We start from the raw sequence: 13,222 nt of genomic DNA on the forward strand, positions 1-13,222 counted from the left end.
AGTGGCCAGCCCTGGATCACGTGGCTCCTGATTGCTCATTATCCTGTAGGGTGATGCATCCGGTGCTTCAATCCCAGCAGGACGGCGTGCTCCACCTAGAATTTCGGGTATGTTTCCACGTTCAGGAAACGCTGCGTTTTTGACGCTGCGTTTTTCCGCAGCGTCAAAAACGCAGCGTCCAGATGTTACAGCATAGTGGAGGGGATTTCATGAAATCCAGACTCCACTATGCGTTAAAAAACGCATGCGTTTTTGCCGCGAAAACGCATGCGTGGTGCGTTTTTTCTAAACGCAGCATGTTGCTACTATGAGCAAAACACGCAGGCACACCGCAGGTGACCTGCCAGTGACCTCAGATGCAGTTTTGGTCAGGATTTTACCTGCATAAAATCCTGACCAAAGACTGAAGCAAAACTGAACGTGGAAACATACCCGAACTCTCTAGAACGCGGCTTCCCAGCTGCTGCACCCGGCAGGTTATTAATATCCTCCTGGATCAGTGTCCTCCGCCTCCTCCTCCCTCGCTGCAGGACGCACAGGGTTAACCTTCGCTGACAGCCGCCGGGTTCAGGTTCGATCAGTGACGTCAGCGCACATGGCTCGCTCTGATTGGCCGAGAGGCCGCTCCAGTGGAAGAGAGACGTGTCCGGCGGCTGCGGCAGCTGAGGAGTGCGGTGCGGGAGGAGCGGTGCATGCCGGGAGCTGCGGGGAAGGAGAAGAAGACTACAGCGGCGCCAGTGTGAGGGGCACACCCTGAGGGGCGCGGGTGCTGGAGGTGGGTACGGGGCAGGGAGGAGACACCATAGAGGGGCCAGGCTGGGGCATAGGACGTGCTTCCTGCATGTGCCCAGTGCTGCAAGCCTCCTGTGCCCAGGTGCCAGCCTGGTAATGGTCATGGCCTTTCATTATTGCAAATACCAGGCTGAGACCTGGGCACAGAGGGCATGAAGCACCTGCTGCAGAGCATGTTGTATGAGCATGCCACCCTGGGGCAGAATATACCAGCCTGGACCGTGCAGCATGCAGCCGGTATACTCTGCCCCTGTATTATCTGCACCACGTGCTCCCTGCATGCCCAGCGCTACATGCCCCCAATGCCCCGGCCCATCTACGGTCTCCTGCCCAGGGCCTGTGCCATCTGGGGCAGAATGTATGAGCAGTGCCATCGGGGTATCGATCACTGGGTTACAGGAACATATGGTGCAGGACGTGCGTCAGAATACACCAGGCGGCATGGCCCGTATGCCCATATCCCAGCTTGGTATCCTTAGCTCCTTGCACATACAGGTCTTCTGCACTTTGTTACCTGGCGCTGGGCATGGTGCAGGATATTGCCCGGATAATGCAGAAATACCAACTAAAAGCAGCATATGCCAGGGTCAGATATGGGCATACATGACGTGCGCTTCATGGACGCTCTCTGTTACATCCCCCCCATGCCATTCAGCTGCTTGATGGCATTGTCTTTTGATGCATGTATCTTCTGCACCATAGGACATGGGCACTGGACAAGATATTGCTGGGATTAATGCAGAAATGCAAGATCGGCATATTGTAGACGTGGATGTTGGCATATTGGGCATATAGCGCTGGACATGCATGACACATGGGGCTAAGTATACCGGGGAGGGATGGGGCATAGGGGGACTGTGGTACTTGGCATGTATATAGCATACTTGGGTGTGATTCATGCATCCTGTATGCCCAAGCCTGGTGTATTCTGCCCCATGTTGGCATGGCCTTTTATGCATCTACTAGATGGTGGCCCGATTCTAAAGCATTGGGTATTCTAGAATATGTATGTATGTCGCGCTGTGAGTGGGGGTTAAATTCCGCACCAATATTGCTGATTGGCCGAGGCCAGCGGGGCGCAACCAATCAGCGAAGCGTGGTTGAAATCCCGCACCAATTTGCGGCCGGACTGCGTTTCGCTGATTGGTCGCGGTTGGCCAGGCACGACAAATCACCGATGCAGTGTTTAATTCCCACGGCAATATTGCTGATTGGTCGCGACCGCCCACGTAGTATATAGCAGTGTGGGCACCATATCCCTGTTAAAAAAAAAAAAAAAGAATTAAAATAAAAAAGTTATATGCTCACCCTCCGTCGTCCAGCGAAGCTGTCCTGACGCGCGCGATGCGGCCACCAGATTCCGTTCCCAGAGATGCATTGCAAAATTACCCAGATGACTTAGCAGTCTCGCGAGACCGCTAAGTTATCTGGGTAGTTTCGCAATGCATCTCTGGGAATGGAAGGTGAGAATAGCACATTTTTTTTATTATTATTTTTAACATATCTTTTTACTATTGATGCTGCATAGGCAGCATCAATAGTAAAAAGTTGGTCCAAGATGGGGAGACACTGGCACTAATTGGAGGAGAGTAGGGAGGGGCCAATTCACGGCCGGACTAAGCCTGTCGCGACCAATCAGCGAGGCGGGATTTCTGTTACAGACAGACAGAAGTACCCCCTTAGATGATTATATAGATAGATGCTGTACCATATGGTGTTGCATGCCCCAAACTGGTATACTCCATTCTGCACCATGTCATGGGCACTGTGCATGGTGCAAGATATTGCTGGGATTAATGCAGAAATGTGTATATAGAGTGGCATGTGCCAGGCTCAGACAAGAGCATAAGGGTCTATGTAGTCAGAATACGTGACTTGGGCTACAGTCATACCCTGTTTTTCTTCTATACCCTTGTGCCAGCCCGGAATATTTTGCTTTTTGATAAGATGCCATGTAAGAGCTGCGTGTCCAGGGTTTGTACGTGGGCACAGGGGGTATGTAACGCTGGGCATGCATTAGGTTCACATACAGGATACTAATGCAGAGCTTGTGGTGCCAGCTGGAGGGATGGCATGCCGGGCTGTGAGTGATAGCGTGGCGTGATGGCCTCTGGTGCAATATGCAGGTTGTACTTCTCAGCTGGATGACATTGGTTGGTGCCCAAAGACTGGCAATAAATGACCCAGTAGGGATCACTGCACCCGCTGCTGGCGCTAGGTGTGGGCAGACGGCTGTACATTACTCGTGTACATGGCGAGAGCGGTGCTACTGCATCCGGAGGGCCCAGTCTCCCCCCAGAAGGCTGAACTGTAAGATGCCTCCCACCCATGCGCTGTATTAAAAGTACATGGACATAATATACAAAGGGGAAGTACATTGATCGGGACCCCCTAGACCAGATGTCGCCAGCTCTGCTGGACCATGGATGGACCCCATGTAATAGTGCATGCATCTTATGGATGGCGTAGAGTTGGGAGGGGGCCAGTCCTTGAGACCACACTAGCGGCCCCCAACCCCTGGTCCTTACCCCAGACGTCTGCTCATCACATAATGTAAATGTCACATCAGAACACTCAGATGACACCATGAAATATTTAGTCACTGGTGGATGATGGGGGCGGTATTAATTATTTATTGATTATTAATTATTAAAAATCCTGGACAGCAAATGCCTTGTTGCAGGAAATCTAAAGAATCGACCCAACAAGCACAAGACACAGCTCATATTTTTTTCCCCTCACATGCTCTCTCCTTCTTTCTAGCTCGCTCTCTGTGGTGCATTTTACCTTGTCCTGATTTGCTTTGTCTCGCCCTATTGCACGCTCTTCTCCCTCGCTCCCTATTGGGCTCTTGTCCTTTATTGCATGTCACTCTGCCTTTGCTTTTTTTATAGTGCACCCCCCTCACTTCTGCTCTGTTGAGCACGCCCCTCGCTTTCTGTTGAGCGCCTCCTCACTCCTGGTCTCTGTTGAGCACGCCCCTCGCTCTCTGTTGAGTGCCTCCTCACTCTGGTTTATGCTGCACGCGCCTCTCGCTCTGTTGAGCGCCTCCTCACTCCTGGTCTCTGTTGAGCGCCTCCTCACTCTTGGTCTGTTGAGCACGCCCCTCGCTCTCTGAGCACCTCCTCACTCCTGGTTTATGCTGCACACGCCTCTCTCTCTGTTGCGCGCCTCCTCACTCCTGGTTTATGCTGCACGCGCCTCTCGCTCTGTTGAGCGCCTCCTCACTCCTGGTCTCTGTTGAGCGCCTCCTCACTCTTGGTCTGTTGAGCACGCCCCTCGCTCTCTGAGCACCTCCTCACTCCTGGTTTATGCTGCACGTGCCTCTTGCTCTGTTGCACCCTCATTTTTGCACTTTTCTTCCTTCACACTACTCCCATTACATGTTCTCACTTATGCACGTACTCTCAAGCCTCGCACTTCCTCTCTTGTGCCCTCTTCCCCTATATTTTACTCTTGTCTTTGTTCTCTCCGTCTTGCAATCTCTTTAACCGCACTTGCGCCCTATATCGTGCTCCCTTACTTTATCCTTGATCTGTCCATTGAGCCTTTATTCCTTTCTGTCAGTGATTGAGACACGAGTTCCAGGTTCTCCCAGATCCTCCCCTAATATTACACCCGGGAGGAGCTGTGCACACATTACGGTATAATATTACTAGATGGGACGATTTGCAGGGCAACTTTTTTTTATTTTCGAGGCCTTGGAGTAATAGAAATCCTTGCAGATGTTATTGCATTGGGCACTTTGCGCGGAGCGGCCCTCTAAGCTTCTTATGTCAGGTCCGTGCTCCGGCGTTAGCTGCCATGTTCTAGTATTGGACACATCTGTTCTTCTTCTGCAGAGAATTGGTGCTTATTTATTGCAGCCTTTTTCACTGTCCCCAGAGACCTCAGACCGCCGTCGCCCTATAATCACCGGCTCAGCGGGAGGCGTAACGCGCAGGGTTAAAAATAAGGTGACATCTGTAGATATCTTGGATCCGTCTCCTGTGATTATGGGGCTGCAGCACATTTCAGTCCCTGGGTGGTGGGAGAGCCAGGTGACAGCCCAAATGGGTATTATGGGTACGTGGGTGGTCATGTGGCTTAACTTGTGTTCTGAGCTCCCAGTATAGAAGTGGGGTGTACTGGGAGAACTGGGTGACGGCCCCTATGGATGCAGTAATGGCGGCACAGCTTCCTCTTAGGCTCCGGGTGCCTGTATATAACACGGGTGTGATAACTTATGTTTTTTGGCTCTGATTTTCCAGGGTTCCCGTCATGGACGCTCGGTACCAACTTATGGATTCCTTGCTGGGCACTCTGCTCCTTTTTCTTCTCCTCTCCAGACTTGGCGCTGCCAAGCAGGAGCCGTGCCTAACGTGCCGCAGCCTGGTCAACAATTTCATCAAGGTGAGATCACGAGATCGAGGAATATCAGATCCCCCCCCCCCCCCATAAAGATAGTGGGCACAGCGGCATCCACAGTGCCAAACGAGGCAATCAAATTGTGCAGCCACAAAGTCTCCGACCGCCTCTTTATCTCTCAGCTCCTTGGATACCTTGTCATGTATGGTCGGAGCGCTCCCATACTAATCTAAAGAGATGCCGAACCTAGAGAGTATGTTACCTTCATGCACTGAAGCTATTGTCCCCTGTTATCAGCCATTTCAAGGATCAGCGGAGGCACCATGTAGTGTTCTTTCCTGGCACCGCCGGCCGTAGACTTTGGTTTAATACCCCTTTTTAAAACTAATGTTTCATTCTGTTTTAGGGCATAGAGAAAACGGCCGGGCAAAATTTTGGTGGAGGCAACACGGCGTGGGAAGAGGAGAAGCTGGCAAAGTATGAGAAAAGGTATCGGGGTTGTCCTCGTTGCTGCCAATTAATGATGCATCTCTGGACTCCTCCATTAAAAAAAACAAAAAAGTTTCTGGTATTTTAAGAAAATTGCTTCCAAAGAAGAAATGGTGTAAAAAAAGAAGTAACCTTTCCTCACCCCTTTAGTCTCATATAGACACAAGCACGTGAGCACCGCTGCTGCCAATCACTGCTGAATGGTAAAAGTGTCATGGCGGCATGGAATTAAGTAGAGACCAGAGATGAGGAAGTAAAGGGATGTGTTTAGGTTACCTCTTAATTAAATGCTCTAGGATTTTTTTTTTTCTTTTAAGTCCAGAAAGCCTCTTTAAGGCGAGAGGCTATGCAATATTTTAGGGGAAGGACATTTTGTGATATTTGTCTGTTTCCGCAGTGAGACGCGTCTTCTGGAGGTGATAGAAAATGCCTGTGACAACTCGGACTATGAATGTAATAAGATGTTGGAGCAGAATGAGGAACATCTGGAGACCTGGTGGTTTAAGAGGTGAGGGCGACTAATAAATGCCAAAGCGTGAAGAGTTAAAAGTGCAACTCCAGGAATTGTAGTTATTATTAAAGGGGCTGTCCAGGCTTGAGGGGGGTTCAGGTCTGCAGTCAGTATATGTGATTACAGACTTGTGAATCGTCACATCGCTTGTGCACTGTCAGGATCCTCCAGTGTCATCAGCGGCCGGTTATGTGACCGCAGGTATACTATTCAGTTGTCTTTGAGCTAGTGGGGGTAGAATAGATGCTATGATGTTTCACATACAGACGCACAGGATTCCTGCTCCCACTGACTCGTACTATTGCATGTTCAGAAGTCGCAGCAGCATGGAGGACATTATACTGTAGTGCCAAGCAGTGTAGCTGTGAATCCAGCTCTGATGTGAAATAAACACTTACTAGAAAGTGTCAGCACAGGTCCTGTGTCTGCCTCTTTCTGTCCCTTCCTTCCACCAATCTTATAGACTTGTTCTGTTTTGCTTTGACCAAGAGTCCTTTTTTTCAGAGTGAATGATGAGTTCTGGGGGCAGAGGGAAGTGAAAGAAGTGTCTCGTAAGTGGAGAAAGAAGCAGATTTCTTGGATAATATGTTACAAAGTTTTTTTTTTATTCACTTGTACTATTGATTTATGCGAAGTTTGTGGAAATGACAGCCTCCACTTATGGGGTATCGCCCATTCCCAGGATGATGGGTGGTAAGTATCTGATCGCCAGGGGTCCCAATGGTCACGGGAGCAGTTGTCTTGTGCTGAACGAGTGGTCGCTCCATTCATAGTGTTTAGGATTGATAGCCGAGCGCTGTACTCTTCCCCATCAGTCTCCGAGAACTGAGTGGCTCTCAAATAAGTGATATGCATTGAGATTAATCTGCATTTATAATTTTTTTCTTTTGCAAATGCATAAATTCCCCTCCAAAAAGCCAAACGCCAAGACATATTGCTTGACCCCAATGTTTCTTTGTTTGCTTCCTAGACCCAAGGACCCCAGCGACCTCTTTGACTGGCTGTGTATGGACACTTTAAAGCTCTGCTGCCCGGAAGGCACCTGGGGTCCGGATTGCGCACGTGAGTGATCAGCCCTGTTTTATATAGTCTTGATTTAGCCCATAAAATGTTTGCAGTACAATGTTCTCACCCTCTGTATTACAGCCTGCCCGGGCAGCGCCGACCAGCCCTGCAACGGGAGAGGAAAGTGCAACGGTGCGGGAACACGAGCCGGCACGGGGACCTGCAACTGTCATCCCAGCTACGGTGGCCCCTTGTGTTCGGACTGTGCAGTCGGTTATTATGAGGAAGCCAAAAATGAGAGCCACCTGGTATGTTCTGGTATGTAAGGGGACGATAGTGCATGCTCCAGTACAGAAGTTTCTTTTTCTGTTATTTAGATAGATATGTTAGTGCTTTAGTCTGTGGAACTACAACACCCAGCATGCCCATAAACCTTGTGAGCAGATTTAGTGGTGCAGGAATCACCAGCTGTAGTGAAACTCCAACTCCCACGATGCTGAGAGCTGGTAATCCGCAGCCTTGTAAGACTGCTGCTCCGGAGCAACTCAACGCAGCTCAGAATGATAATTTTTTGCCGCACAGTTTTGCTGGAAATGGCAAGAACGCAGAACTCGCTGAGGGGCAGGCGTCACTTTGGGATTGGCACCTATTGTTTCCTGTTTTACTGATGACTTCTGTGCATTTTATTTATTTTTCAGAGTGTCACCGTTCATGCAGCAAGTGCCTTGGACCGGGGGAGGATCAGTGCGCACTGTGCAAGAAGGGCTGGGTGCTGCACGACATGAAATGTATTGGTGAGTCATCACTAGGGGCATTTTACAATGGAGTCTGCCGTTCTTCCTATTAGACCGCGGTCAGACGGACGTATTTCACGGGCTGGACCCAAATGTGTCTGAGGCTGTAGGGTTCAGGGTGGGAGACCCGCTGTCAGTCCGAGCAGTGAAGAATGCCCGTCTGATTATTGGTTGCGGACACTATGGCTGCCGCCTCCGTATACCTGGTTAGGTCCGCACCTGCTGGTCTAGGTGGGCACTTGAGACGCCCAACATCAGAGACTTCATATTCCAGATTTCTCTTCTTCCTCTGCAGACATTGATGAATGTGGCACCATCGATCGCTGCAAATCCAACCAGTACTGCCTGAACACAGAGGGATCCTACGAATGCCGAGGTGAGCTGTCACTAATGCCAATCATTGCTTAAAGGGGATGTTCACTTTGAGTGATCCCTCGTTCTTGAGGTCCCTATACACATTAGAAGAAAAAAAAAAGTTAACCAAACTTGCCAATTTTTGGCAAGAGCGGGCGACAATCTTGAAGGCCGCTCCATTAGAGGATAAAACTTTAGTAAAGTTAATTTCTCTGATAAAACCCTTCAGATTGTGTGGGACGTCTAGAGGAATGATTGTCCGGGGAAGACAAGGTGGTGCTGCCACAAATCCGGTGTCTGCCAGCAGTAAAGCATCCCGAGACCACTCGTGTGGGGGCTTCTTATCCATGTAGGGGGCTCACTCACATTTTTGTCTTAAGAACACCGCCATGAAAAACTTTTGGCCATGATTGTAAGGAGTACAATAGGCTGATCACAGGGTGGTCCGTCTCTTGGAACCCCCAGATATAATATATTTGGGGAAACCGGCTGCAAATATTCAGTTTCCCAGCAGCTCCACGGCAGAGAAAATGAGGTCTTACACTGTTCCCATTGCAATCTATGGACTTTGAGTGACAGGTGGGTTTACTTGGGTCTTCCAAAGCGAGCAAGAACCTTTTATAGCAGCTCTGGATGTAATTTATGAGGGTCCGTGCTGTAAGTGCTGCACTTGTACAGTTACAGATTTGGGGGGGTTCTGAACCAGACTTTATTCTGCTTTAATAAGAAATACTGATTGCATTTTTTTCCCCCTTTTTGTGTTCCCCCTGATATCCAGACTGTGATAAATCCTGCATTGGATGTATGGGCGCAGGGCCAGCCCGATGTAAGAAATGCAATGCTGGGTTCTATCGGGACGGTGCCAAATGCCTGGGTGAGTACGGCTGAAGGGTGGCGCAATGTCTGCGGTGCTGGAGGGACCTGATTATAAGTGATGGCTCTTGTCGGCTCCTAAAATATGTACAGGCTCTGCCAACCCATGATTGCTCTGTATAGGAAGCTGTTTTTGTGGCCAGTACTCGTCACCGCCACAAGGTGTCACTGTCGCGCACGCCGCGTCGAGCGACGGTGATTTTGCAGCGTTTCTGCCGTGCCGTGACCTCGCTTTGCAACTGCTTTCTGCATCGCAGATGTGGACGAATGCGACAACGAGATCCCCAAGTGTAAAGGCTTACGGGAGGAGTGTGTGAACACGGAGGGAAGTTACAGCTGCGTGTGCGAGAAGGGTTATTCCAAGGTGGCCGGCTCCTGTAAGGCCGATCATAAAGGTAAGTCATGAAGTAAAGAATGCAAAATTGCTTAAAATACAATTCCACAAGCCGGGGTTGTAAAGTAGCTCCGAAACAAAGTTTAAAGTTTATTTCTTATTGTAATATGTTGCAAAAAACCCTTCCTTAAAGTAACATCTTCCCCGTCTTTCCACAGTCTATTCTGGCTTCCCCCTGCATACAGATTCTCTCCTCAGTCCCAAAGAATCCCTCTAGTGTAAAACTGTAATAAATAATTACTATTGCATCAGGAAGAGTCTCCCCCCCCACTCGCTTAGCACGGACAAGGGTAAACTGCAGGTTTCTCGCAACATTTCTGGCCACTATGTCCGTCTTAGGCTGGGGTCACACTTGGCGTAAGACAATACGCCACGTATTATACGTCCGTACTACGGCCGTAATACAGAGAAATGTTCCCAAAATATTGATCCGTAGTCAGGGTGTGTCAGCGTATTTTGCGCATGGCATCCTCCGTATGGCATCCGTACTGCGAGATTTTAGCGCAGGCTTGCAAAACCGACATCTAATGGATTTATGTGCTCAAATGTTCGGGAAAACATATATACAGTATATATATATATTCTGTTTTTATATTTACTTCAGCGCGATCTATGTGAAAAGCCAGTAATTCAATTGCCGGCTTTTCATTTCTCCTGCACAAACCCGACAGGATATGAGACATGGTTTTCATACAGTAAACCATCTCATATCCCTTTTTTTTGCAGATTCCACACTACTAATGTTAGTAGTGTGTATGTGCAAAATTTCAGCGCTGTAGCTGCTAAAATAAAGGGTTAAATGGCAGGAAAAAATGGCGTGGGCTCCCGCGCAATTTTCTCCACCAGAGTGGTAAAGCCAGTGACTGAGGGCAGATATTAATAGCCAGGAGAGGGTCCATGGTTATTGGCCCCCCCGTGGCTAAAAACATCTGCCCCCAGCCACCCCAGAAACGGCACATCTGGAAGATGCGCCTATTCTGGCACTTGGCCACTCTCTTCCCACTCCCTGTAGCGGTGGGATATGGGGTAATGAAGGGTTAATGCCACCTTGCTATTAACCCTTTCATACAATTGGGTTAATAATGGATAGGTGTCATAATTGACGCCTCTCCATTATTAATCTGGCTTAATGTCACCTTACAATAGCAAGGTGGCATTAACCCTTCATTACCCCATATCCCACCGCTACACGGGAGTGGGAAGAGAGTGGCCAAGTGCCAGAATAGGTGCATCTTCCAGATGTGCCTTTTCTGGGGTGGCTGGGGGCAGATGTTTTTAGCCACGGGGGGGGGGGCAATAACCATGGACCCTCTCCTGGCTATTAATATCTGCCCTCAGTCACTGGCTTTACCATTCTGGCGGAGAAAATTGCGCGGGAGCCCACGCCAATTTTTTCCGCCATTTAACCCTTTATTTTAGCAGCTACAGCGGCCAAATTTTGCACATACACACTACTAACATTAGTAGTGTGGAATATGCAAAAAAAAAGGAGATATGAGATGGTTTACTGTATGTAATCATGTCTCATATCCTGTCGGGTTTGTGCAGGAGAAATGAAAAGCCGGCAATTGAATTACCGACTTTTCACTAACACCGCTGCGTATTTCTCGCAAGTCACACTGCTGGTCCTTGTGGAATCCGTATTTTTCTCGCCCCCATAGACTTTCATTGGCGATTTTTTTTTTTTTTTTTTTATTTTTTATTTTTATTTTTTTTTTTTGCGCAACACGCTGACAAACGCAGCATGCTGCGATTTTGTACGGCCGTAGAAAGCCGTATATTACGGATCCGTAATATACGGCTGATAGGAGCAGCCCCATTGAGAATAATTGTGCCGTATTTAATGCGAGTTTTACGGACGTAGTTTCTGCGCTCTTACGTCCGTAAAACACGCCAGTGTGACGCCGGCCTTATAAGGAGCTTCTTCCCGTATATTGTGCATTGCATTAAACGTTTTCTTTTGTGGCCAGATGACTCGGAGAAAGGCTTGTTCGATGACATCACAGACGACGAGGTGGTGGTCCTCCAGCAGATGTTCTTCGGGGTGGTCATCTGCGCTCTGGCCACTCTAGCGGCCAAAGGAGACATGGTCTTTACTGCCATCTTCATCGGAGCCGTGGCGGCCATGGCCGGATACTGGTTCTCGGAGAAAAGCGACAGAGTTCTCGAAGGCTTTATGAAAGGGAGATAGCTTCCCGATGGGGTGCCGGACCTGAATGTTTATGGGGCTCATCCTCTGCTTCACCCCAAAGAGCTGATGATACTGCCCTGCCGGGGAGCAGAGATGGACAACGGCCATTTGGAGACCCAGGAAAAATGCTCCAAGGCAATACCCTTACCCCATAATATCCTAGAAGACACATAAGCACAGAAACCACTGAAAATCTCCGCTGAGAGTTTATAGAATCCTATCATGAAGATTCCAAACTTTTTTTTTTTTTTTTTTTTTTAAGGCCAAACCTGTAGGAATCCAGGAATTTTAAGAGCTTTTTCCTTGCATTCTCTATGAAGGAGGCGACCGTGGACTAAATTGAGAATCTTTTATATACTCGCTGTTTGCTTCACCTATTTGCCTGCTGCACATTTTCCCCTTTGACCAGGCATTGATGATGGGGTTCACAGGTGGCGCTGGCACTTTTGGGAGTTTGTCTCCGGTGTACAGACTCCCGGAGGATTTCTAGTGAATTGGTGAATGTGTATTAAGAAGGGAGCTGCTCCTTCAGTACGGGCGGCTCTGTACGGGACCGGCTGGTGTTATCCCTCATGGGTAACCGCACCTTGTAGGAGTGCCCACAACTTTTGCAAATGTTTTGTACTGCTTCATTGCGTCTAAAAATGAATCAGATCCTCGGTTTTAATTTAAGAAAAAAAAATCTCATGTATTGTGTGTATACTGCGTATCCATGGTTACTGACCACAAAACTAACCTTCTGTAGACTTTTCCTGCAAGTGTTCACTTTTGCCTTCTCAAATCTATAGAAAGCTAAAAAAAAAAAAAAAAAAGCCTGACTGCAGGATCTGACTACAAGGGTTTCCTTGTAGTCTGTCACCATGGAGACACATGGCTCTGCATTGAAGCTGTAGCTTTTTAATCATGTCTTATTTGCACAAATTCCTATTTAGATGTGTAGAAGCAGTTGAAAAAAAGTGTTTATCCCCTCTAAATACTGGATTGCTGCATAGTAAATTGATACCTTAAAATATACAAATGTCTTAAAACTCTTCTTGTACCCCCAATATACATGCATAGCGATGGCGGCCATTGGGAAGCATCACAGCCCACCTCACCCCCCCCCCCCCCTACTCCATAAAGGTGTATCCGCAATCAATTGACTCAATATAGAGAAAATAGAGGGGTATCTGGAATTTTGGGGATTTTTTTTTTTTTTTTTTTTTTTTTACTAGTTATTTGTGAAATGTTAATATACCAGGGAAGGTCTGAAGACATATAGGCTATTATGGAGTGATGAATTTGCATGTTACGTCAGTGGTCTCCAACCGGTGACCTTCCTGCTGTTGCAGAACTACAACTCCCAGCATGCCCAGCTCTGGTTGGAGACTCCTGTGTTACATTATTTGTTTTATTTCCTGTATGTCGGTTTGGATCGGCTGTTTGTCTTTATTTATTCATCTCAGGATAATAAACTTATTTAAACTTTCCGT

The 13,222-nt window shown here is 48.2% G+C and overlaps 1 protein-coding gene across 1 annotated transcript; it reads left to right on the forward strand.

The window, feature by feature from the left end:
• On the forward strand, positions 1–13,219 carry CRELD1 (CRELD disulfide isomerase 1). The gene is made up of 11 exons (XM_077276361.1): positions 1–775; positions 5,043–5,184; positions 5,546–5,628; positions 6,026–6,136; positions 7,110–7,201; positions 7,286–7,462; positions 7,843–7,938; positions 8,234–8,314; positions 9,071–9,166; positions 9,423–9,560; positions 11,530–13,219. The coding sequence occupies exons 2-11, from the start codon at positions 5,053–5,055 to the stop codon at positions 11,748–11,750; spliced, it is 1,227 nt and encodes a 408-aa protein (XP_077132476.1). The 5' UTR covers positions 1–775; positions 5,043–5,052; the 3' UTR covers positions 11,751–13,219.
• The last annotated feature ends 3 nt before the right edge of the window (positions 13,220–13,222 follow it).

This window comes from Ranitomeya variabilis, chromosome 8, assembly GCF_051348905.1.
Source record: "Ranitomeya variabilis isolate aRanVar5 chromosome 8, aRanVar5.hap1, whole genome shotgun sequence".
Taxonomy (NCBI): Eukaryota; Metazoa; Chordata; class Amphibia; order Anura; family Dendrobatidae; genus Ranitomeya; species Ranitomeya variabilis.